This window comes from Chelonia mydas, chromosome 3 (assembly GCF_015237465.2).
Source record: "Chelonia mydas isolate rCheMyd1 chromosome 3, rCheMyd1.pri.v2, whole genome shotgun sequence".
In the NCBI taxonomy this organism is placed as follows: domain Eukaryota; kingdom Metazoa; phylum Chordata; order Testudines; family Cheloniidae; genus Chelonia; species Chelonia mydas.
This window is the reverse complement of record NC_057851.1, coordinates 110,087,443-110,115,255: the sequence shown is the minus strand read 5'-3', so window position 1 is coordinate 110,115,255 and position 27,813 is coordinate 110,087,443. Positions and strand designations below refer to the sequence as shown.

The 27,813-nt window shown below is 39.3% G+C and overlaps 1 protein-coding gene across 2 annotated transcripts in view; it reads right to left on the bottom strand.

The window, feature by feature from the left end:
* Positions 1 to 268: 268 nt before the first annotated feature.
* PPP1R14C (protein phosphatase 1 regulatory inhibitor subunit 14C) overlaps positions 269 to 27,813 on the bottom strand; it is a 69,612-nt gene continuing 42,067 nt past the window's right edge. Inside the window, exons 2-4 of one of the 2 annotated variants that reach the window (XM_037894973.2) lie at positions 13,613 to 13,696; positions 12,280 to 12,312; positions 269 to 1,636 (exon numbers count right to left, since the gene is read on the bottom strand). In XM_037894973.2, coding sequence (XP_037750901.1) covers positions 1,562 to 1,636; positions 12,280 to 12,312; positions 13,613 to 13,696 — 192 coding nt within the window. In that variant the 3' untranslated portion in view covers positions 269 to 1,561. The remainder of the gene's footprint in view (positions 1,637 to 12,279; positions 12,313 to 13,612; positions 13,697 to 27,813) is intronic. The other variant, XM_043543135.1, reaches the window with a different exon arrangement.

Here is a 27,813-nt window from a genome sequence, read left to right as displayed (position 1 = left end):
TGAAAGCCCCATAATCATCTCACATAATGCATTCTCTAATGACTAGAAAGGACAACTTTAACTTTGTACCAAACCCAGAATGTGATTTCAGTCTGCAGAGACTATTGAAATCTAATACTCAAACATTTGAGGTTAGGTGGTATTACCCCCAAGCCCAGGGTATTAGGCCAGCCTAAGGTGGACTGACATGTATTGACCAACTCACTCCTTCTGTGTATACATCCCTATAACTATCATTGAATATATGCGCTAGTAGCTTTGGGAAGTGTAGATGTAACAAGAGTCACAAGTTCCATTTATTTGAGTAAATATCCGGTAAATAAAATCATTGATAAACATTACAAAATTAAATACATTTAAAAAAGCTTGCCAGCATACATAAAATTCACAAACATGTATTTCTTATTTTTAAAAATAAAATATGTTAAGAGCACCTTTAATATAAAATGCCTGACTAAATTCATCTACTGGCATATGGTAGCTTATGGAACATCTGGAAAATGTCCTTAATTAAGAAGTGTCAGGGATCCGCTGAAAGTATTCCATTCTTGCTTTCACAAGAAAGGAGGACCCATAACTAACAAGCGCCCCCCTAGTTCTGGGGACAGAGCTCTAAACAAATGCTACACTATTCTTTATTGAAAGGGGGATCTGCATTAAAACCTGCAATGCAAAACACTGCTTTTGGTTTGTTTTGGTAGCACTTCTTTCCCCCACACTGTGAAACATTTTTTAGATGGCGATTGACATTTCTCTAGGTATCACATCAGGCTCTTATACAGTAGGTTAATACAACTCTAACACACCATGAGGTGAAGAGAAAATGATCTGGCAAAGCATCAAAGTCAATAAAACAATTAGAAGTCTACAAATTAAGCCCTTAAGAAACTCCCCCAGTTCTCATATGTTGCTTTCTGTATGAGAAGATATACTGAAATTCTTCACCTCGGTGTTTTAAAATGGATTTAGAAAATGGCAGTACTCATTTTGGTAACCTAAATTGTTGCCCTCTAGTAACATGTTTGCTTCAGCAACCATTTAAATAGTTTACTGTAACAACTTCCCTTCCAGCCACGTGAAACAGTATTCACAACCCCACTTTACAACTTATGTACATACAAGCACAAGAAACTCGACATCCATGAGTTAAATGTACAGCCAACTTAAAACGTTATCTAACTAGTTGCTAGGGGAAAATAAAAAGGCAATTCTTCTAGCTCTGCAAGTTTACATACTCTTCTGATTCACCATGTGGGATTGCTGCCCTTCATTGTTATGACATGGTCACTAATGCCTGGGTTCTTCACCGGTTCTAAAATCCTTTAGTAGGATAGTCGAGCAGCTCCAAAAATGTTGATATCCTTGATAAAAAAAACTGACACTTAAAAAAAAAAAAACCCTTGAAAGCACATGAAATAGGACTCCCTTGAGTAAATGTCAAAACTGAACCAAATAAAAAAAAAAGTTGCTCAGAAAGACAACTCTATTTTAATAAACGTCTTGTAGTCAAAGTCCCATTTCCCTTGCTAGGTTTCTTATAAGAGTGCTACTATTTGAGTAGTTATATACTCTTCTTGTGAGGGGGGCTTAGCTTTCTCATCCCTCTTATCCGAGTTAGCAGTTCTCTGATAAATTCCTAGGGAAAAAAAAAAAAAGATTAGAAAAACAATAATTTGTATCATCAAGACATCATAGTTTTGGTTTGTATTTTTTTTTTAAAGGAGGAACACTAAAGCAAACTATACAAGCTTATCCTGAAGATAAGATTTTACTGATAAGGTGGAATTTATATGAGCTCTTGGAACCTTAAAGTAAAGGCTACATGCACACTTCCATCATGAAGTGGAAAGGAAAGAAACTCATTATTCCCTCCATGTGCAATATAACTCAGTTGCTATCCATCTTCCACCCTTTTATCACACAAGTCTATCTGACAGTTGTCCACTGGGCAGCTTGCTTCAAAAGCTAGAAGAAGCAGCTCACGTCAAATGTTATGTTTCAAACTTACGGCTGGTCTGTTTCAAACTTACGGTGGTAAATCAATTTAACTTACGCGACTTCAGTTACATGAATAACGTAACTGAAGTCGGCGTAGTTAGATCCACTTACCACGGTGGCTACACCTTATGCTTCTTGGGGAGGTGGAGTACACAAATCGATGAGAGAGTGCTCTCCCATTGATTTAGCATGTCTTCACCAGACCTGCTAAAATCAACACTCGCTGCCAATCTACTGGTAAGCGTAGACATGCCCTTAGTCTTTCTTTTTTTTTTTTAAAGTGTAGCTCTCTATGAGATCAGAGTTAAAATCTAAGTGCAACGAGGTGTTTTCACCTGCACTTTCCTCAAACACAACAGGCAGTTTTGGTAACCTGCCCTCAAAACATGTCACCTTCAGGCAGAGATCAAGCTCAGGAAATTTCAGCCCCAGAAGGAGAGTTTCAGAAAGCTACAATCTTGAAAAATATGAAGTTATTATGAAAACTCTGACTACAGTGGTTACTACTGAGAAATTACTGACATTTACGCCACATCTACAATGGAAAAGCTTGCCAAAAATGTTCCCTTTCCCCATCACTGTTAGCCCCACTTTTGCCAAACAAGTAGTCACACTAGGGTTCCCCCTAGTGCTACATGGGTCCCAGAGCCAAACTCCATTTTACCACCTTTTTAAATTAAAGGAAATGTAATTAATTGACACAATAATAGTGGGTCTGGCTGAGAGATTCTTGCCCACATGAGGTCTCCCAATGGTGCTTTCAGAATTTCTGCAGAAGCTGGGTCACCACACGTGATAATATATGTAAGTTTACCTAGTGTAGGCAAGGCTTACATCAGGCAAAACCAGCCACTAACATCTAGATACAATATGAGTGGTTAAGGATGGTTTTTAAACTTTAAAAGGGCCAGCGCTGTTTAAAATAACAAACTTATGCACATAGTTGGTCCTTAATCAAGCTAGTAGTCTGATGGACTTCGAAGGGGTTTTCTTTCACGTTTAAAGACTAGTTATGAGTCAGGGTTTGCAGAAATAGACCCCAATTTAAAATTGTTTTGTTATTATTTATCCACTATTATTTGTATATGATCATAGCTTTTAGTTTACATTTAATGAATTCTGGTACAATATTACCTCTTAATACAGGTAGGATAAGGATTGTCCAAACAATTTATACAAAATTAGTTTATCCCCCGAATCAAAATTTTGATTAGATCCCAAAATTTGTTTAGTTGGAATTCCAACTAATCTGAAGATTTTTGATGTCATTTGAGACTTTTGGATAATTGAGTTTACCAGTAGTGCCATATGTAGTACTGTAAAAACATATGGGGATTTGTTGACGTAAGTACTAGCACACGTGAGTGTCAGCTTGGCATTAAGTTCTTAAGTACCAAAATATAATATAGTTATGGGTAGCAAGCCAGGAAATAGCTGACAAGACAATTCCAAAATGGAAATGAAAGTAATCAATAGACCTAGATTTAAAAGATATCTTCATTAATGTTGCTATAGTGATATTAAATAAAAATGAAGCCCTTTGCTTAGCCCGTAACAAAAGTTGCACTTCCAAGTTTCATTCCCTGGGGGGAGGGTTAGAAATGCCAGTGAACAAAGTCAGCACCTACATGCCACACTGATAGGCTCAAATAAACATGCTGAAACCCTGATAAAACAAATGCTTAAGTTTGTTTGCTGCCAGGGCTACAGTATTTATGGGAGATGTCACTATGAGTAACATTTATGGTTAGATATATATTTAACTCAAGAGAGGGGTCGGTGTGTTTCTGGATGGACTGCGTGAGTCTCAACACACACTATTGCAATACGGTAGAAGGAAAGCAAGCGTCTTCCCTGCCCATTTAGAAGAGATTTGATTGGGGAAACAGATTTTTTAAAACCTAAAATAGATTTCTCCCTCAGCTGTCCCAAATGAAAAAAAGTATGCATCAATATCTCAAACACTCAATTAAGATATTTCTTCTCCTCCTAAAACTTTTTTCCTTCCTTTCTTCCCTATTTGATCAGCCTCCCATTCCCTTTCTAAATGCCTGGAACTTCCCTATCTGCTCCCAGAAAAGGCTGCAGTACTTCACCTCCTTTCCCCCCTGAATAGGCAGCTGCAAAACATCCAGTTCAGAACTTGGCTGACTCTTTAATGTCAACAGGACACAAAAGAGTTGATCAGCAACCTGTGTACCTAAAATGTGAATATAGGGACCCGTATAGCTGCACTTCTGATATTGGATTGCTCAAGTTTTCCTATTTGAAATGTGGCCATGGAATTCCACTGAGCTCCTCTCTCACCCCTCCTTCTAGAGGAGCTGTTCAATAGTTTTCCCCCTGTGATATCAAATTTAACTATGACCAGCTTACTTTCAGATGAAATCTCTGTGTAAAATGAAAGCAAACAGACCCATGGGAGATTATGAGCAATCAGTAGAAGAAACACTGTTTTAGAAATTCAAAGAGGGTTTCCCCCTCCTCCTTTGAAGTAGAACCACAACCCTTCTACACCTTATACAGAGTAAGAGGCTTTCATTTTACATTGGAAATTTCAGCTGGTTGCTGCTTAATACTCCCAATAGAACATCATAAGCTGATCTGACTGGCTGGTAGGTGGAGAAGAGAAATCCCCAGCCAGATGAAAGCTAAGTGAAGGGTGTTGATCAGGAAAGGAGACAAACCACACAAATTACCATTCATTTAAGGAAATAAATGAAGTTATTAGAAAGGATTTCCCCCTCAGGAGCAATTTTACTTGTGATAAGGAATTCTAAACTATAAACTATCAACGCTTTTGTAAGTTGCAGATACTTCACACCATGCGGTAGTTAATATATGCCACAGGTATGCAGTGAAGCAAGCTCGTAATCAGAGTGTTTCCAGAAGATTTTTGCTTTGCACTGGGCATCATTCTGCCCCTGATACCTGCATAAAACTCAGATGCTAATACACAACTGTGCCTTTCTGCTCACATTCAAAGCAAAGAACAGCTGAGTAAGCATGCAAAGAGAAAGCAAGAAGGATCTCACAAGGCTGCAGATTTGTTTTCCTTGGCTGGTTGGGAGATGGGAAGATGCTTCATAATGGTTTATTGTGCATTCATTTTATAATCACCAAATTAGCTAACTCAATACTTCTGGCACAGCAACGGCCCTTTGCTTTCTTTAAATGCTACACAGAAAGGACTGAAATTGGTTGTCTGCACCTTTTATTCTTTACGGGTGTATTAGGAGGTAGCTTAATAGGTGGGGGGGGATATTTGTTCCCCCACACCCACACACACACACACCCCCTCAGAAACAGTTTACTTTTACATTAGAAATTCTGGTTCTCTCTACCTTGTTTTTCTTGGAATGCTTGATTGATGATGATTGAGAATTGATAGGATTGACAGTCACCATGCAAATGAAAGCTGATTATGTTAAAAAAACCTGAATTTTTTTAAAAACCAAAAACACTTCCCTTTCCAGGTTTTGTTAACATCTATTTAACTCATATGCTTGAGAAACACTTAGGAACAACAGTTCTGTTAAAGATTCAAAGGGCTAAGATAGTTTGCTCCTTGCTATCTCCAAGGAGTCCCTGCAGCAAAACTTGGCACCCCTCTTATTTTTAAAGAAAAAACAAAGAACCACACTAAGTAAGGCCTTTAATTTCAAAGCAGGGGGAAAAAAGGCACAAACCCAGTTTAATTTCTTTTACAGGTCACCTCTAAACACAATTTGTTACAAATGGGGAGATCCCTGTTAATGAACCATGGAAAGCCATTGTTTCTGGAAGACATGCCTTTCTAATTCAAAAGAGCAAATTTTCATGAGCGAGAGAGAGAGAGAGAGACACACTAAATCTATATTTCATTTGAATTCATTTATATTCAGACCTTCAGGCATTTTCCCCGTCTCCCCCCTCTAACATTTTTCCTAATCAAAGGCATGCAGTTCAGATAAAGCCAGGGGGGCGGGGAGGGGGGGAGAGATGAAATGCTAATTCAGCAAGAGGGGAAATCATTTCACCTCTCCTCTTTGGAGGTGTGATTCACTGTTTTAATGACCAACAATGAATTCCAGGTTTCCTGTTTAAGTTATTCCAATTAGTTCCAGAGTCTAATTGGACACCATCCCAACAGATGTTTCTCCACATGTACAGGATACTTGTGATAAGAGCTCCTCTTAGCCTAGAAATACTTGGAATCCTATACAGAAGCATTTCAAGTCTGGTTTACAAGGCAAGCCAAAGAAGGGACAGTATTCATTCGCACAAAGTAACCTTTCCCTCCACAGTCTTCGCTCTCCACAGCCAAATAAAACTCCTGATAGGGTTATTGAGCAACACTGGCCATAGGCGGAGGACATCTCTTCAGAGGGACACTGATCAGCTGGAGCAATACAGGAACAGTGAGCTATCACTGTGTTGGTCCCAGGACATTCAAGAAATCAGTCCAACAAAAGATATTACCTCACCCACCTGGTCTCAGTAAAAGAACAGACGGACAGGTCTTTACACAGGTGTGTGGGGGGGAGAAAAATATACAAAGCCTCAGTTGCCAGCAGTGTGCTAAAGAGAACGCAGGGTTTGTTCCCTCTATGGGCCAATGGTGGGGCAGGGTGGTGACAGGTGCCTCAAAAGGGGAAGGAAGGAGGTGGAGTCATGGGTCTACTTTCTCTCTCCAATCTATATTGGTGTGAGCAGATAGCAGTCCTCTTGCACACTAAGCTGCTCACTGAAACATAATCCCTTCCCCCAAGTTGTCCTGGGGATAGTGCCACTTCACTGGGACTGACCTTTCCCATCTCTATTGTGGCATTTAGCCAGTGGCTTGTGGAAGGTATACGGTGAAGAGATCATATATCCTGAGTATTCCCACACCTGCGGAACTATTCACAGGCACTGCTGTTTTTGCTGTTTCTTCTCCCCCACACAGTGCACCAGCATCACTACAATGGAAACACAGTTCTGGTCCTTTGCTTATATTTGTGGTATTAAAAGAAATAGAGCTTGCCAGCCACATCTGTAGAGTAAACTGCACAATATGTGCATTGTGTGAGGCATGCCCAAACATTTGGCCCAAACCATAGTCCAAAAGCTTTGTCACGAAGCTATCATTTCCTCTAGTTAGGAATTAAACTTGGAAAAATAGATCTGTAGGGAAATGCCAGCTCAAACGCATTCTTCCCAATGCAGGACTGAAAACCTCTCCAACGCTCCAACTGTTCAAGTAGCGAGGGGGCACTGATTAAGTCACTTAACTAAGAGAGTCCCATACTTTCTTTTGCTGATTCCATTCATGGATACATGACGTTGTTAAGCACATAATTTCCTGCCCAAGAGCTGCAGTGAAGGGCCAATTGCACCTTTGCCATGAGACACTGTTTGACTGGTTGAAAAATGCCAATAATTCTCAAAATTTCCAGTGAAAAGCTTTTTTTTTCCTGACATTTCCACTCAGTGCTTTTGGTTTCCCCTGCTTCTCTTCCTTTCCTCAGTGGAAAATAACGGGTAAAAGGAAGAGTAAAAAAAACAAAACACAAGTTTTCTAGCATTTTGTCAAAAACAACTTTCAAGAGAAATTGAAGTTTTCTATCTCTGGTATGTGTACATATACACACACCCCCAGTCAGAGACAGCCTAGACATGAATTATCAGAATTACCAACCTCATTGGCCTTGTTTACAACAGGAAATCTCCTATCATTGTGCTAGTCACTGTGGCAGCCCCACCAGCACGAGCACTAATGTAGACTAGCCAGAGGTTTCTTAGACTTGCTCTGAACCTATCTTACACTAGCATTCTCACTATTGCTATCAATGGTGGAGCTGCACCAGCAAGAGATTCTCAAAAGTTAATACAGATAGAGTCCTCAACTTCTTCAAAATAGACGCCTTGATAAAAACTCATTCTTTTCAGGACCACAACAGTTCTTTAATATTAAATTTTCAATAGATCAGCAAAAGAGTAAGCTCTAGTGTCCTCCCTGACAGATGACAATACCCAGAGGCTTTTCTGTGGTGCTCATCACTGCAACATGAGTGCTACAAACATAAATTTATCACCACAAACACCGCCTGTGATTCAGGGTAAGCATCCTCGCATTTGACAGACAGGGAATTGAGGAACAGAAATATTGACTTGCCCCAGGTCTGTCTTGATCTTCTCACTCCCAGGACAGTGCAGAAAGGCCATGCTTCTTCCACAGGCTAGAGTATAGGGATGGTATTCTATTCTGAGAATGGCTAGCTGTTTTGAGTAGAGAAGCTCAAGATCTTGCAGAATACATAAATATTAAAATCAACTGGAACATGAAAATTTATTAAGTGACCCTCATGGATAAAGAAAAATATGGACCCAACATACATTCCTCACCGCTTCGTGAAAGTTATTTTGCAGATGAGACTTAAAATGCTCTAAGTTTCTCCACCCATCTAAAAAAGGAGCTACAGTAGTCTTCCAAAATATTCATTCATCCCAAGACTGGGTCTTCTGTCACAGAAGGAACTCCCACTTTTGAATAGTGTATAATGGAAAGGAAAAAATGGAAGAGGAATATCCACTCTTAGGTGGTATAAAGAATTCAGCAATACAATTCAAAAAGTCTTGCAGACTGAATTTTTCATACTTGGGCATGCCAGACTTGGAGGCTTTTCTTTAAACTTATATTCTCTTCCCTAGACTGGGTTTTCTAGAGGTATCTCAGTTTCTCTTCAGCAGGTGTGACCTAATCACATTAAGGAAGCAGGCCTTTATTATTTATACTTTAAGATCTAACAGTATCTTGCAAAGTGTGCCTCTTAGCCATTGATTTTAGAAATACAGTGAAGTTGGCATCATGTGCCCAGAAGACATTTTTAGTTCCTGGCACACATGACCAAACTTGCTTCTGAGATTAGGAGACATATCAGTCACATTACACGTTGTTCTTGATTAAGATGTTACACTGAATATATTTAAATGGCTTTTAGTCAGTGGGTCTTACTTTATACGCAAGCCAAACTATAATCCATAAATACCTTCATCAAAATAATTTGAGGATATTGAATGACTGATATTTCTTTATTTGAAATATTAAGTTTATAAAGTTATGAAAATGATAATTTACTGCAATATGCCGGCTTTAAACATGTTTAGTTCAGGTGAAAGTAGCAGCAATTGCTGTCTTACACAACCTAAGCTTTTAGAATAACTGATCATGCTCAGGTTTCAGAGTAGCAGCTGTGTTAGTCTGTATTTGCAAAAAGAAAAGGAGTACTTGTGGCACCTTAGAGACTAACCAATTTATTTGAGCATAAGCTTTCGTGAGCTACAGCATCCAATGAAGTGAGCTGTAGCTCACGAAAGCTTATGCTCAAATAAATTTGTTAGTCTCTAAGGTGCCACAAGTCCTCCTTTTCTTTTTGATCATGCTCAAGAGTCTAGTTGTATTTTACTTTGAAGGAAGATAAACACTTATAAATTAGTGCCTATTATCACTTTAGATAATCTAAGAGAGAGAAAACCTTAAAACCTGCCACATGCTGAGTGACCTAAATAATTCTGTTTCTTCGGATCGGAAAAGCCATTGAGTATTAATGCACAGAAATAACTCCTGAAATTTTCCTTAACCTTCCACCTCCGAAGAGAGTTGGGGAAACTAAGCAGAACTGACCTGAGATGAGCTGTAGCTCACGAAAGCTTATGCTCAAATAAATTGGTTAGTCTCTACGGTGCCACAAGTACTCCTTTTCTTTTTGCGAATACAGACTAACATGGCTGTTACTCTGAAACCTGTCAACCTGCAAAAGTGACACCTTGTCAAACATATAATGTAGGGGGGAGGGATAGCTCAGTGGTTTGAGCATTGGCCTGCTAAACCCAGGGTTGTGAGTTCAATCCCTGAGGGGGCCATTTAGGGATCTGGGGCAAAAATTGCGGATTGGTCCTGCTTTGAGCAGGGGGTTGGACTAGATCTCCTGAGATCCCTTCCAACCCTGATATTCTATGATTGCGTGAACTTCAAATTAGTGAACTTTGACTTTATTAGCTTTCCTTTCATGTGCTGTAAAATTGCAGATTTCATACTACATTAATTTTTTTTGGTTAGAACTCAGGATCACAAGCATTTTTCAGGTGGTAGATGTTTAAATGTTAAGTCCTTGCCAGAAATAGAACTTACCATATCTGAATTACAGCTCCTTAGAAGGAGAAATGCCAGACACTACACTTCTCTCTACACACACACTCTTGCTCTTATAGAAATAGTTCACATACTAGTGTGATAAACAGCCAGATTTTTTTTAATTATATATATATATATATAGTGTGTGTGTTGTGTATTTGTTTATACTATGTAAATAGTTTTTTTTTCTTCCATGTCCCAGGATTTTCTCTTTTCCCCTTCTCAACCCCAACCTGGGCAGATTACCCCACTGGCAGAGGAAGAAGAGACCCTGCTCACTGCAGTCTGTCAATTCTGCTCCCATGCCAGCTCAAAGGGTCACCAAGGGAGTGAGGGGACAGCATTGCCTCCATTTCACTGCCACAGGAGTCAAGGACCAAGAAATTAAAATACTAAAACCTAATCCCCTATGGTGGTGCCTTCAAACTTTGGCTCTTTACTTTCAGTTTAACATTAGCGCACACACAGATCTACTACTATTCCATTTAAGCTGCCATACCAATTAACCTTGTCTTTATTACTGTAAGTACATTCCCTCACGCATACAGATATTTTCTAAAATTATGTTAAACACTGAACACCGCCTCATTCTCAAGTGTCAGGTGTATATTCAGAATACAGAAATAACATTTTTCTTGAGACAAATACAAACTAGACAGAATTTTGGTATAAACAGATTTTTAAGCAAAATAATTTTAGCTTAAACTAATTTTGTAATTATTAGTTTGCCCTCTTGCCCTACCCTTCCCTCCCAAAAAAGCCATCCTCACACATTTATCTAGTTGGGAGAATGGGGTAATCTTGCAAGATTAAAACAAGAGAGATATTCAGAGCCACTCTCGATAAGCCCATGTGAGCTATTAGCATCCTGTTCTGCATCTCTTCACCTCTCAAAGTCCGAGAGACATCAGCAATGTCAGGTTCCTGACCAATAGCATGAAAAACAATTGAAGTTCAATGGCCTTTGCTGGAATATGTTGACTGGGTCATCTCAAACATAGCACAACTACTGTAAGACATCAGAAAGACTTGGCCTTTTAGCCTGGTATCTCTGTAGGAATCCCAGCAGCGTACCACGTCTACCATTTCCATCGCACTGAAGAATAAGCTATACAAGCATTAGTATCCAAGTCTTTCTGAGCTACATTTCCATCATCCCAAACAAGAGACTTCATTGGCCATGGCTGCAGCAATTGGTCATAAACAGACTTCTCCAGTATACGGTTCAGTAAGAATTTAAGGCAGAAATAGACAAAGAATTGTCCTTTGTCCTATTTGGCATTTGTTCAGAAAGTATTGATTTTATAATGGGGACCACTTTATTTTAAATAAACTGTTCAGGAACTTAAAAGCTTCGATCATGCATTTTAGTAGTTCAACTATTCAAAATATCTGTTAGATCACCAGGCTCACTCTTCCTAGTAAACATGTGCAATTGTAATATATTAAAAGTGGTGTAGGTGCTTACAAGTATTTTCTATAGAAATACTAAACTTCCATCCAAATATCCATTTAATAGAAGTCTGTTGGCTTAATCATTCCACTGTATTGTATTTGTATCCATTTATAAAGGTGGCTGGACACATGCCGCTCACACAAATGTCTATAAAATAAGATGTAAGTCTCTCCCCAAAGATAAGCTAAAAAAGACAAGAGTATAATGGTCTTGCTTAGGAGACCATACAATACATTTAATAGGTTGAAACAATGTTATGCAAATATAGTCATTTGGTCAGTTAGATTTTTATCGTTTCAGATGAAGTAATTCCATTTGTTCACGTCTTCACATCTGAGCTTCACATCTTGATTTAGGTGTTATTGAAAGCAACCAAAACATTAGAGAAGGACAAGTAACACTATGTTTATAGTTTGCACATTTTACCTGCATCACAAATCAAAACCCTAACACTTATCTAGGAATAATCAACTTTCTTCCAAAGAGCCCAATCCTGCTCCAGTCAAATAACAGAACTCCAGCATTCCAGGGGAGACTGTCAGGCCTGAAATGTTCATACCCCCTCAACTCCTAATCAGCATTCCCATATTTTTACCTAAAGATATAGATATAGTACGACTACACTGTTTTTAACAGGGAAAAATGGTATTCAAGAAAAGGGGTAGTTTACCTCTGTTGGTTTGTAGCAATCTACAAGAACTTCCTAGAAGTAAAACATGAAAGAAGTCTGTATTAAGTCATGTATTAAGTTTTGAAAAGTAAAAACAAATCTATAATCTGAGACTATCGTACTTTCATAGTGTTTTTCCCATATATAATCAAGCTAGATCAATGAGCTTTCATGTAGCTTACAGAGGAGAGATGTGCAATCTTTACATTCAATAACCCCTCCCAGAGCGTAGCAGCATAGGTGCAGCAAAGTATCTATAGCAGAAAGGGACTACACCACTGGGCTCAGAGGGGAAGTAGTAGCAGCTTCCTTAAAAAGGAATTCTACATTAAAAATCCCAATTTGTAAATCTCCAAGGAGATAGAGAGGAGGAGAAGCTAAGATTTCATACATACAAACACTACCCCCAACACACCCCAAGATTCAAGTAACTTTTTACTGGGAGCTTTTCACTAGGGCATCACTAATTGGGTTCTTTACAGACCTTCATCCCAGTTCACATGTTTACTAGATCTTGTTTCATTTCCCCTCATATATCTTAACTATTACCCATTTTATGGCAAGTCCCGCACTGGCTTCAATGTCTTTTCCAGACTCACAATTATTCTTCCTTTCTCCCCACTCTTCCCTCCCCCACTCCATTTCATTAACATTTACCTCAAACAAGATTATGTAATTAGACCAAGAAGTCTACTGTAATTGCCTAATTCAGATGACATACTTTGGATTTCCCTGTTTTGTTAATTCTTGTTGTTGACTATCTTGATTTGCACCCCACATTTTAGATAGAGCCCTGAATGGCTACCAATGGGTTATGCTTTTACACTCAAAAAATTGCATGTGTTTCAACAGAAGCTGTAGTTATTTTTTCCATTGCTAGGAAAAGATTAGTAATGAAGACCACAGGGATCAGTACACATGCATTAATAGGGAATAATGCCAACACTCATGACCAGAAGACCCACTGGTTTCTGAGGTTCTTAAAGTTAACGTGGGTTTTTCCTCTTCATATTTTACAATACTAATGACACTTGGAGAAAAGTTAAGGTGATCTACTACTTCTCAGAATAATTATCCCTCTCACTAGTGTACTGGACATTGTATTTTTACGATTGTCATCCTCATTCAAGGAGTTTCCTCATAATGCTAGGGAATCTGTTTACATTCAGACAGTAGTCCTAGACAGGTTACATTAAATTCCCTTTTCTCAAATTTAGGAAATACTCATTCTAAGGCTACCACCAGAAGCAGAGTCATTCAGAATTAACATATCAGGGTGACTATATCTTAAGTCAGCTATATGCTCAAGTTTACCTAAGGAAAAATATTTTACCTGTAATTTGATAGCTCTCTCCTCTTCATTAGTTGCATCAAGAAGGTCATCAATGTCAATTTCTACATCTGGCATCTCTTCTTCCTGCAAAAGGAAAAAAAAATATCAGGTTGAGTGCATTAAGTTGACCGACTCAAAAGCTGAGCTGGCAGTCTAGCAATAGCACGTACATTACCATCTGCTGGGGGTCAGAGGAGAAAGAAACCAATTAGAGACACCAGGTTGGTTCTTCATTCCTAGGCCAAGACAGGTCACAAACAGCATGCTTAGGCCTTGGTAGTACAGGAAGGGAGATTTCTCTTAACTCTTCTGACAATTTCAGGAACAGTGTTAACTAATTCAAGAATAGCTGCATACAGCCCTCCTTGGATTGGAGGAGATGAAGTGTTTGGTGCGGGGGAAAGGATAGAGAAGCAAAAGAATTGCTTTGAAAATTATACTCTGGATTGGCCTTTCGGCTGTTCCTACCTTGTTTCAGTTATGGAAAGGCATGCTCATTCACTGTTAGCACAAAGTGACACCCTAGTTCCCAGCAGAAAAGTTCAGATTTCCAGTGCCCACAATGAAGAAATGAGAAATTTCATGCACGAAGTCTTTCCCCATAAGATTTTTATATTCAATTGATATCCCAGAGCTTTTGCATCACCACTGAAATCAGACAGATGTTACATGTGAGACAAAGCCATTCAGAAATTGGATCTTTCTGCCCACTAGTTTTAGGAAACATGATCAGCAATATATAGATTTTGGAGTACTACATGCTTCCTCAGTCTCTCCAATAGAAAGCATTTTTGCTAAAATTTAGATACCCCTGCTTACTGCATTTAAATTATGTAAAAATAAATAAATAAATAAATAAATAAAAAATCTGTTGAGCGTTTTAACTGTCTGACCAAATACAATGTCAGAGTTTTTCCTCTGTACTTACAAGTATCTCAATGTTAGCAGTGAAGATTCATTTTATTCACACCATCAAAATAACTAGCCAGATCACAGATTCCACCTGCAAACAAAACACCAACTAGGACAGAGACTTAAGCTTCTCCTTTAAGCTAAGTCTGCATTTTGTTATTTCTTGAGGGATGTGGATGGATTGTTTTTTCTTTTGAAAAAAGTAGAAATGGCACAGAAACATGTTAGGATATGGAATGCAAGTCACTTGCATGGTTAGCAAATGCAGCAGTAGACACGTCAAGCAATAGTTAGGCGTGGACATTCATTGAGTAAAATCAAAAATATTTTCAACTGGAAGTTACTTTTTTCCCCTAAAATACTGCATGCACGCACACACACACACACACACAAAACCACCAACCTCTTCCCCAAAACTGGGTACAAATTAAGTGTAAGAAGGGTGAAAAAAAATAATACTTTAAAAGAATTGTGTGGACTAAAAAACCACCATTCAATATGAAGTCAAAATTCTAAAGTTAGACATAAGAAATAAAAGCGGCCATACTTGGTCAGACCAAAGGTCCATTTAGCCCAATATCCTTTCTTCCAACAGTGGCCAGTGCCAGATGCCCCAGAGGGAATGAACAGAACAGGTAATCATCAAGTGATCCATTCCCTGTCGCTCATTCCCAGCTTCTGGCCAACAGAGGCTAAGGACACCATCCGTGTCTATCATGGCTAATAGCCATTGATGGACCTATCTTCCATTAATTTACCTAGGTTTTTTTTTTTTGTTTTTTTTTTAAATTCTATTATAGTCTTGGCCTTCACAACATCCTCTGACAAAGATTTCCACAGGTGACTGTGCATTGTGTGAAGAAATATTTCTTTTTGTTTAAAACCTGCTGGCTATTAATTTCATTTGGTGACCTCTAGTTTTTGTGTTATGAGAAAGAGTAAATAACACTTCCTTATTTACTTTCATCACACCAATCATGATTTTATAGACCTCAATCATATTCCTTCTTAGTCGTCTCTTTTCCAAGCTGGAGAGTCCCAGTCTTATTAATCTCTCCTCATACGGAAGCTGTTCCATACCCCTAATCATTTTTGTTGCCCTTTTCTGAATTCCAATATATCTATTTTAAGATGGGGCAACCACATCTGCACGCAGTATTCAAGATGTGGGTGTACCATGGATTTATACAGAGGCAATATGATATTTTCTGTCTTATTATCTATCCATTTCTTGATGATTCCCAACATTCTGTTCGCTTTTTTGACTGCCGCTGCACATTGAGTGGATGTTTTCAGAGAACTATCCACTATGACACCATGACACCAAGATCTCTTTCTCGAGTGGTAACAGCTAATTTATGTTGAGATTATGTTTTGCAATGTGCATTACTTTGCATTTATCAACATTGAATTTTATCTGCCATTTTGTTGCCCAGTCACCCGGTTTTGAGAGATCCTTTTGTAGCTCTTTGCAGTTTGCCTGGGACTTAATTATGCTGAGCAGTTTTGTATCAACTGCAAATGTTGCCACCTCACTGTTTACCCCTTTTTCCAGATCATTTATGAATATGTTGAATAGGACTGGTCTCAGTACATACCCCTCAGGGACACCACTATTTTCCTCTCTCCATTCTGAAAACTGACCATTTATTCCTACCTTTTGTTTCCTATTTCTTAACCAGTTACCAATCCATGAGAGGACTTTCCCTCTTATCCTATGACAGTTTATCCACTGGATCCCCTTGTCCATGTGCTTGTTGACTCCTCAAATAATTCTAGTAGATTAGTGAGGCATGATTTCCCTTTACAAAACCATGTTGACTCTTCCCCAACAAATTATGTTCATCTGTGCGTCTGCCAATTTTGTTCTTTACTATAGTTTCAACCAGTTTGCCTGGTATTGAAGTCAGGCTTACCAACCTGTAATTGCTGGGATCACCTCGGGGGCCCTTTTTAAAAATTGGCATCACGTTAGCTATTCTCCAGTCATTTGATACAGAAGCTGATTTAAATGATAGGTTACAGACTACAGTTAGTAGTTCTGCAATTTCACATTTGAGTTCCTTCAGAATTCTTGGGTGAATACCATCTGGTCCTGGTGACTTATTACTGTTTAGTTTGTCAACTTGTTCCAAAACCTCCTCTAAAGACACCTCAATCTGGGACAGTTCCTCAGATTTGTCACTTAAAAAGAATGGCTCAGGTTTAGTAATCTCCCTCATCTTCAGCCGTGAACACCGATGCAAAGAATTAATTTAGTTTCTCTGCAATGACCCTATCGTCCTTGAGTGCTCCTTTAGCATCTCGACTGCCCAGTAGCCCCACTGGTTGTTTAGCAGACTTCCTGCTTCTGATTTACTTTAAAAAAATCATTTTGCTATTACTTTGAGTCTTTGGCTAGCTGTTCTTCAAATTCTTTTTTGGTCTTTCTAATTATATTTTTACACGTCATTTGCCAGAGTTTATGCTCCTTTCTATTTTCTTCACTAGGATTTAACTTCCACTTTTTAAAAGGATGCCTTTTTGCCTCTCACTGCTTATTTTACTTTGTTGTTTAGCGATGGTGGCTCTTTTTTGGTTCTCTTACTATGTTTTTTAATTTGGGGTATACATTTAAGTTGACTCTCTATTATGGTGTCTTTGAAAACTTTTCATGCAGCTTGCAGGGATTTCACTTTTGGTGCTGTACCTTTTTAAGTTCTGTTTAACTCACCTCCTCATTTTTGTGTAGTTCCCCTTTCTGAAATAAAATGCTACAGCGTTGAGCTGCTGTGGTGTTTTCCCTGCCACAGAGATGTTAAATTAAATTATATTGTGGTCACTGCTACCAAGGGATCCAGCTATATTCACCTCTTGGAGCAGATCCTGTGCTCCACTTAGAACTAAATCAAGAACTGCTTCTCCTCTTGTGGATTCCAGGACTAGCTGCTCCAAGAAGCAGTCATTTAAGGTGTCAAAAAACTATCCCTGCATCCAGTCCTGAAGTGACGTGTACTCAGTCAACATGGGGATAGTTGAAATTCCCCGTTATTATGGAGTTTATTTTAATAGCCTCTCTAGTCTCCTTGAGCATTTCACAGTCGCTATCACCATCCTGGTCAGGTGGTCGGTAATATATCCCTACTGCTATATTCTTATTATTAAAGCATGAAATTACTATCCACAGAGTCTCTATGGTACAGTTTGGTTCTTAAAAATTTAAGATTTTTATTTCATTTGATTCTACACTCTCTTTTACATATAATGCCACTCCCCTACCAGCAGGACCTGTTCTGTCCTTCCGATATATTTTGTACCCTGGTATTACTGTATCCCATTGGTTATCCTCATTCCACCACGTTTCTGTGATGCCTATTATATCAATATCCTCATTTAATACAAGGCACTCTAGTTCACCCATCTTATTATTTAGACTTCTAGCATTGGTATATAAGCACTTCAAAAACTTGTCACTTTTTAGCTGTCTGCCATTACATGATATAATTGAATGGGATTTTTTTTTTTCATTTGACTGTTTCTCATCAGATCCTACCTGTATTTTATATTCTTCCATCCTCTCCTCCTTACTAGGACAGAGAATCACCATTAATAGATCCTCCCCTAAGGGTTGTCTCTATCCGAACAATGTACTCTTCTGCACCTGTCAGCTTTTCCCCAGCCCTTAGTTTAAAAACTGCTCTACGACCTTTTTAATTTTAAGTGCCAGCAATTTGGTTCCATTTTGGTTAAGGTGGAGCCCATCCTTCCTGTATAGGCTCCCCCTTTCCCAGAAGTTTCCCCATTTCCTAATATATCTAAACCCCTCCTCCCTACACCATCGTCTCATCCACGCATTGAGACCCTGCAGTTCTGCCTGTCTAACTGGCCCTGGCGTGGAACTGGAAGCATTTCAGAGAATGCTAACATGGTGGTCCTGGACTTCAATCTCTTACCTAGCAGCCTAAATTTGGCCTCCAGGACCTCTCGTCTATCCTCTCTCTCCTATCTTTATCTATGTCATTGATACCTACATGTACCACGACCACCGGCTCCTCCCCAGCACTACATATAAGTCTATCTAGCTGTCTCGAGAGAGCCGCAAGCTTTGCACCATGCAGGCAAGTCACCATGTGGTTCTCCAGTCATCACAAACCCAGCTATCTAGGTTTCTAATGATCGAATCTACCATAATTACCTGTCTCTTACTAATAACTGGAGTTCTCTCCCCTGGAGGGGCATCCTCAGTACAAGAGGATATCACATCATCATCTGGAAGGAGGGTCCCAACTATGGGATCATTTCCCTCTGCTCCAGTTGGATGTTCTCCTTCCCTGAGACTTTCATCCTCCTCAACAGCACAGAGGCTGTCAGACCGGGGGTGGGGCCTTTCTACAGTATCCTGGAAAGTCTCATCTATGTACCTCTCTGTCTCCCTTAGCTCCTCCAGCTCAGCCACTCTGGTCTCCAAAGCCTGTACACCATCTCTGAGGGCCAGGAGCTCCTTGCACCGAATGCACACAGATGCCACCCGCCCATATGGCAGGTAATCATACATGCTGCATTGGGTGCAATAAATTGGATAGCCCCCACTCTGTTGCTGGAATTCTGCCTGCATTATATTTTTATTCCTGAAGCTCGTTCCTTTGTTGCTGTTTTGTTTTATCAGGGGGTGTTTTTGGTTTAAGTTTAAAGAACATTAAGTGTATCTAGCCTCCCCCCCGCACACACACCCCCTCTAAACTCCCTCGCCAAACTCCCGTTAGCCACTCCTCTGGTAGCTTAGGAGTGAGCTTTTTAAAGCCCTGGTCTTCCTGAGTATGACCCATTGTAGTCTCCCCTGGTTAAGGGTTGATAGGTGCTAGAGGGCGTAGGGATCAAAGCCTCGTTAAGAAGCTCTCAGCCTTGCCTACCAAGCCGTTAGGCTCAGCACACACACGGTCAGTATACGGGCCCCCAAACAAATACACCACACAGTATATTTCAGTCAAGCAGCAAGGACACCACACACACACACACACACACACACACCCCCCAAGAGTCATGTAATCACTCCTCCTTCACTTGGAGAAGTCCCTCGCAAAACTCCCGTTAGCCGCTCCTGTTCCCTAGCTCCCTAGACCATTCATTAGTAGTTACTTAAGGTGCCTAATTAGTCTGGCCTACATTAATTTCCAAATCACTCATGTTAAAATCCAGAAATCTGATCAATGGGTCCTGCACCTTTACAATATTTTACGTATGCAGTGTATTTTGACTACTGTTAATACCCAAAGAATCCTTGGTTTGGAATTAAGATGAAATTCAGAATTTGTTCAATATTCTTAATACTTGTGTATACTGTGGTAAGCCCCAGGACAAACACCTACAAAAGGGGGGTAGTAATTAGTCCCAGGGGATTAAAAGGCCCCTCCCTATCCACTGAGGAGAGAGAATACAGGGCAATAAGGTTCAGCTGGAAAAGGGGTTGCTAGGGAACCAATTAGGTTCAGCTGACTCCAACTACTTGGGACCTTTTTAAACCCTCCTCTGGGTGGTAGGAGAGGGAGGGTGAGAGAGTGAGAGGAGCAGGGAATCTGCCAGTAGGCTGTTTGCAGCAAGACACCAGACCTTCCCAGTAGGGAGGCTGCGCTCACTCCCCAGAAGGGAAGGAAAACAAGCACAAGGGAGTGACTGAGAAGAGGAGTAGCAGGACCCTGTGCCACCTTTCAGGATTCGCCTTGCCCCAAACCTGAGTCTCCAAGGCTAAAAAGGACTGAGCCTACTGAGGCGAACAAGGTATTTTGCCACAATACGGACTGCAAACTGTTATTTCATTAACATGTAGACATTCATCTAAATTGCCACTACAGACCTGTGTATAAACACTGATTTATATAGCTACACAGGCCACAAAACTATTTTGAGTGCACATGCAAAGCAGGGTCAAAGTTAGTTTTGTCTTTAAACCACACACACTTTGTACCTGCCATTATAGATTAGCAGCGGTGGTCAGCACATCACACATTGTCAGGTACAATTTTTCAAGTAATCCAGGATCTGGGAGATCTACCAAAAAGCCATATATGCATTCTGATAAGTTTTAAGTTAGCTTCTTCGATTTAAAAGCAACAACGGATTTTAAAATTGAAAACAAGATTTCCCTGAAGAAATCTGCCCTATCCTCAATGTTCTCTTCTCCCATACTGATCAATCTGTTTCCTGCTTCTGCCTCAGATTTAATGCAAGTTCCAAGCCTGGGCTAAGCATAGGCTTGTACAAGTTTGTAGGCCAGGTTACCATAGAATCATGGAGTTTAAGTCTAGATGGGACCACCAGATCATTTAGTTTGGCCTTCTGTATGTCACAGACCACCACCCAGCACCTGCATACTAAACCCAACAACAGAAAAGAAACCAAAGTTTTACAGCCCACAGAAGACTAAACTATAGTGTGCTCCTGACAGAGCGTAGGAGGGACTGAGGTAATGGGTTAGGATCCAACCTTCTCATATAGGAGCCATATATCCACTAGAGGAGGGGGAAAAAAAATCAGTCCTTACTAGGCTGAGCTAGAGTCAGATTGATGACCAACAAGTAAAAGGTTTAGTAGCCCACTGGCAGCGTTCTGAGAAATCCTATCTTCCAATAAATGCTAACTTAGATTGTAAGCTCTTTGGGGCAAGGACTGACTTTTTTGTTCTGTTTGTACAGCACCTAGTACAGTGGCAGAGAATAAGTATGATAACACCACACAACTTGAGAGGGTCTCTCTCACACTCACTATGTTAAGGTTTTGAGTGTATGGCTTTGTAAGTTAAGAAATGTAAGAAATAAGGTAGCCATGCAAACTTTATTCAGTCTGTATGGGCATATGCATATGATGCAATCTTTACTAAAACTTATTTTCTTGCTACATGGTTTGTTAGCGGGGTTTAAACCCAGGACCTCATTATCAGACCTCTCTTGATCAAGCTAAAGGAGTAACAGGTAGCAAAAGAAGGCTATCATCCTTCATGTAAGCCAGTGACTGGGGGTAGCAGGGAGGGTTGTGTGTGACACTTTTCCAGTGGTTACACAACTGTTTGCTAGAAAGCAGTGCAGTGGCCCATACTGCAGAGGAAGGCAAAACACAAACACACACCACCAACAAAAAAACAGGGTCTCTGCCAATCTGACCTGGGGCATAATTCTTTCCCAACCCCAAATATGACAAATCAGTTAGAGCCTGAGCACGTGGGCACACACCCAGGGAAAAATTATCTGTAGTAACTCAAAGCCCTCCCCTTCTAGTGTTCCATCTGCAGCTGCTGGAGATATTTGCTAACAGCAGTCATGAAGGGGTTATATACCATTGTAGGCAATTTCATCATATCTCCTCTGTAAACGTATCAAGCTCAGTTTTAAAACAAGGTTGGTTTTTTGCTCCCACTATTCCCTGTGGAAGGCTGTTCCAGAACTTTACTCCCTTGATGGCTAGAAATTTTCATCTAATTTCAAGACTAAACTTATTGAGGGCCAGTTTATATCCATTTGTTCTTGTGCCAACATCGACCCTTAACTTAAATAACTCCTCTTCCTCCCTGGTGTTTATCCCACTGACGTATTTAGAGAGAGCAATTGTATCTCCCCTCAGCTTTCATTTTGTTAGGCTAAAATCTTGCCTCATAAGGTAGGATCTCTATTCCTCTGATCATTTTAGTAGCCCTTCTCTGCACCTGATCTAGTTTGAATTTATCATTTTTAAACATGGGAGATCAGAAATGCATACAGTATTCCAGATGAGGTCTCACCAGTAGCTTATATAATGGTGGTAACACTTCCTTATCTGTACAATACCTTGCCTGATGCATCTTAGGATAGCTTTAGCCTTTTTTCAGAGACACATCCCATTGGCAGCTCAGTCATCCTTTGATCAAACAATATACCCAGGTCTTTCTCCTCTGTTGCTTCCAACGGATGTGTCCTCAGCTGATAGTAAAAAGTCTTGTTGTTACTCCCTACATGCTTGGCTTGCACTTTGCTCTATTAAATTTCATCCCATTTCTTCTACTCCAGGTTTCAAGGTTGTCTACCTCTTCTTTAGGATATTCTGGTCCTCTTCTGTCTCACTTTTGTATCATCTGCACATTTTATTAATGCACTCCCACTTTTTGTGCCATGTCATTAGTGAAAATGTTAATAAAGATTGGTCAAGACTGATTCTTTAGGAAAACCTCTCGCACCCTTCCTCAAGCCTGACAGTTCATCTTTGAGTATGACCCATTGTAGTCTCCCCCTTTAACCAGCTCCTTGTGCTTTCAATTCTCATATTAATCCCCATCTTCTCCCATTTAGCGAATAATTTCCCATATGGAATTGTATCAAATGCTTTACTGAAATCCAGGTAGATTAGATCTACTGCATTTTCTTTGTCTAGAAAATCAGTTATCTTCTCCAAGAAAGAAATCAGGATGGTCTGGCACAATTTACCTTTTATAAAACCATGTTGTATATTATTCCAATTGCGGTTTACCTCTCTGTCCTTAACTATTCTCTCTTTCAGAATTTGTTCTAAAATCTTGCACACAACTGAGGTCAAACTAACAGGCTGTAGTTTCCCACATCACTTATTTCCCCCCCTTTCTTAAATATAGATACTATATTTGCAATTCTCTGGTCATGCAGTACAACCCCCCAAATTTACGGAGTCATTAAAAATTCTTGCTATTGGGCTGCCAATTTCATGTGCCAGTTCCTTTAATATTGTTGGATTGAGATTAACCAGGCCCCCTAATTTGCTCCCATTAAACTGCTTGAGTTTGGCTTCCACCTCAGATGCGGTAATTTCTACTTCCATATCCTTGTTCCCATTAGTCACCATGCCACCGTCCCCAAGCTCCTCCTTACCCTTATTAAAAATTTAGGCAAAGTATTTGTTCAGGAATTAGATAATTTAAGTATAGCCTTCAATCTCTACTCCATCCTCTTCTTTCCTTGTTTTCTTTTTATTTATATGGCTAAAGAACCTTTCGTTATTGGTTTTAATTTCCTTTGTGAGGTCCAACTCTGCTTGGCTTTTAGCTGTTCTCCATTTTTCCCTCAACATTCTAACCTCCAAGAGGTAGCTTTCCTTGCTGATCCATCCCATTCTTCTATTCCCTGTATGTTTTGTGCTTTCCCTTAATAACCTGTTTGAGATGCTTGTTCATCCAGTTCAGTCTGCAACCCCTTCCTACACATTTTTTTTCTTCTTACTTTGGATGCAGGTTTCAGATAGTTTCTGCAATTTATACTTAAAGTAATTCCAAACCCCATCCACATTCAGATCTTTGAGTTCTTCAGTCCAGTCCCCTTCCCTAACGAATTCCCTTAATTTTTAAAAAAGTTTTCCCTTTTGAAATCAAGGACCCTAGTTGAAGACCTTCCTCACCATCCCTCCCCCCAAACATCAAGATTTGGCAGAGACTTTGAACTGCCATATTACACATCTAGATTCTATTCCCATGTCAGGTGTTACATGTTAAGTCACATGAATTCTTTGTAGACAACAGCCAAGGAAATTTAGTTTAACATACTTCAGAAGTCTGATTACAAACAGTGGTAGTTATTCCATGGTTAAGGCAATTTCCCATTATAACCCCAATTCTTAAACACTCTCACTCCCCCAAATTTACCATAATTATATATGGCCCATCCTATGGTCAAGTTAGGAGAAGTCTGGGTTGGGAGGAGGAGACATTTCAGTTGCCTTCTTGGAGAAAAAGTATCTTTACTATATTTATTTTAATGGGGATGGGGGTGTATGGGAGCAAAGAGCTTGGCAAGGAAGATTCAATCAAGTTGTTGCAAAGATACATTATCTGTATTGCAGAAGTGCCAGTGGGCCCTCAACTCCTTCATGGCTCAGAGCCCCCTAACAGAAAGCCTATTTAGGAAGGATAAAGATGAGAGGGTGGCAGTGTATATTAAAAACACCATTCCTTATTTTAGAGTTATTGACAACTCAGAACCTACAAGATCTTGAATGCATATGGATCAATGTGTTAACTAACAAAGCCTAGGAGGGGGTGATGGTGAGGCTCTGTTACAGACCCCCAAATCAATCTAGAGAACAGGATAAGTCACTCCTTAAAGCACCTGTCTGTAATGCATCCAAGAAAAAAATGGTGGTGTTACGGGGACTTCACTTTGGGAGACATGTTGGAGGGTCTCATGCAGCCAGTAGTAAGACTTAAGAGTTTCTAAATATAAGAATTTTCTAACAAGAGATATTTCACCCAATATGAGAACTACTATAGACCTCATTAAGGCAGATAAAAAGATGAACTGATCACAGATTTGGAAGTTGGTGGTTGCCTAGGGACCAGTGATCATGACTTGATTACATTCAATGTGGGCAAACAGAAAACTGTTCCTACCAGTAATATATATAATTAGTGTTTTCAAGAGGGCTCATTTCCCAAAGATAAGGAAAATAATGAGCAAAATTGACTGGAAGGAAAAGTTTAAAACAGAAAAAATGAATGAGACCTGGGAGTTCTTTCAGAAGACTTGATTAGATGGTCAAAAAGCCATAACTCCACAGTAAAGAAAGAGGATGATTTTGGCTAAAAGCCATCCTAGTTTAGCAGCAAATTGAAGATACTAATCAGAAGTAGGAAAAAAAAGTAATATTAAACAAAAAAAATGAGGAAATAGATAGCAATTGATATAAATTAGAAGTTATGAAGTGTAGAAAATTGATAAGGGAAGCTAAAGAAATCATGTAATAACCCATGGCTGGTAGGTCTAAGGACAATAAGGCGGCTTTTTAATTACTTTAGAAACAAAATATCCTAACAATGGTATAAGCACATTATTAGATGGAGTTAGCAAAACTGTTAATGATGCAGAAAAAGCAGAAGTGTTCACTGAACACTTCTATTCTGTATTTGGAAAGACACAGGATGATGTGTTTCTTTCATACAAGGATAAATTACTTTCCAGTCCATTAGTAACTGGGGAGAATATTAAACAAATAGTACTAGGCATAAACATTTTAAAATCAGCAGAACCAGATAACTTGCATCCAAAAGTTCTTAACAAGCTGGCTAGGGAGATCCTAATGTGCCAATATTCAGAAAGGGCAAATGGTCTTACCCAGGTAACTATATGCCCCATTAGAATGACATCAATGCCAGGAATGAATAAAAACTGGGACTTTAAAAACAAAAGGAAGTATTTCTTCAAACAACACACAGTCAACCTGTGGAACTCTTTGCCAGAGGATGTTGTGAAGACCAAGCCTATAACAGGGTTCAAAAAAGAACAGAAGTTCATGGAGGATAGGTCCATCAATGGCTATTAGCCAGGTTGGGCAGGGATGGTGGCCCTTAGCCTCTGTTTGCCAGAAGCTGGGAATGGACAACGGGGAATGGATCACTTGATGGTTACTTGTTCTGTTCATTCCTTCTGGGGCACCTGGCATTAGCCACTATGGGAAGACAGGATACTGAGCTAGATGGACCTTTAGTCTGACCCAGTATGGCCATTCGTACGTTGGAAAGGTAATGGAAAAGCTAATACAAAAGTCAACTGAATTAAGGGTAGCAATATAACGGTTGGTTTCAGAGTAGCAGCCGTGTTAGTCTGTATTCGCAAAAAGAAAAAGGAGTACTTGTGACACCTTAGAGACTAACAAATTTATTTGAGCATAAGCTTTCATGAGCTACAGCTCACTTCATTGGATGCATTCAGTTGCCTATCAGCATGATTTTATGGAAAATAGGTCTTGTCAAACAAGCCGAATTTCATTCTTTGAAGAAATTTGGTTGATACAGATAACTCTGTAGATATAACTTGGACTTTTGTAAGCTGTTTGACTTAATGCATTTAACATGTGCCCTACTGATTTAAGAGATGACAGCACAAGTCTGGTGGGACAATATTGAGTGATGAAAGATTACATGAAAAAGAAGTGGTTAGATCCCTTAACTCTACACCTACAAAAATCTTTTCTTGTAAAGAAATTAAGTTTTAAAATTGCTATCACAGGACCTGGATTCCATTGACACAATTTCAACTGAAGTTGTTAAACAGATGTGATTGGGAATAGGCAATTTCACTCTTCCAGTTCTGAAAAAGATCTTTTTCAGAACTTTGTAAGTACTATCACAAAGCATTATAAGCAAATTAAGACATGTAATTTTTTAAAAAAAAAAAGAAGAGGAATTTCAGTTATAGAAATTTCTTGTAACACTAGGCAGGACCTGCATAACACATATAAGCCCAGAAAAATTAGGCCAACAAGGAAGATCTGGAAGAGTGCCTCAATTTAGGCATTCAGTGTGTCCTAAATGCCTTTTTGTGCATTTAGCACATGTCTACTTAGTTGCATCCTGAGAATTCTTTACCTGGAAAGGCACTGCAAGATGGCAATAACCAGTAGTTTGCAAAGATCCCAAGAACAATCTTAAAAACCTGATCATTTCAATATCCCTAAATCTATATTCCATACACACATCAACAGGAGCATGACATGTTTATAGAGCCAAAATTCACAAAATCTGGTTTTAGAATTAGAATGGAAAATATACCAACAGGGCCTTGATTACACAATGCACAGAATTCATTACAAATGCATGTTTATTTCAGCTGAGAACTCATTAAGTAATTAATAACCTGTGGTAATCCTTTCAGTAAGTGTGGGTAGAGTATGGAAATGTCATTAATTTCCCTTAAATCTAATTCCTCCACTTCATATAATCTGAGCTACGGTTGCCAACCCTCCAGGATTTTCCTGGAGACTCCAGGAACTAGAGACCAGGAGGAATAAAAATCAATGATTTTTTTAAAAAATTTTTAAAAATTTTAATTTTGAATCGGATTTTTTTGATAACATGCTTTTTGAGGAAAACACACCTATCTAAAGATAAAGATACATTATAGTTCAAAGATATCTCATCATGGAATGGGGATTATAAATTTTATAGTATGAGACAATATATTCATGTAATGTTTAAGAAAAGTTTTGTAAATGAGTTCCAATAGTTCATGGATTAGGGACCCAATTTTATGGGGTTCCAGGGGTTTCTGTATAGATTATTTAGGTTAATCTTTCCATCTACCCAATGGGATGGAGTGTTCAGTCTAGAAGATACCATCAGAGATGCTTAGTTTTGCAGTTCTCAAACTGTGGATTTGTCTCTCCAGAGGTAACATGCTTGTCAACAGCAAAAATGTTTTAATAAATATATAGAGGTAAGAAATAAGAGACCTCAACCCTATTGTCCCTCTGCAAATTTGTGTACACAGAGTCAATCCCTTACCTCTCTCAAAGTGCAAAGTTTCAAAAAGTTCAATGAATAGAAGATT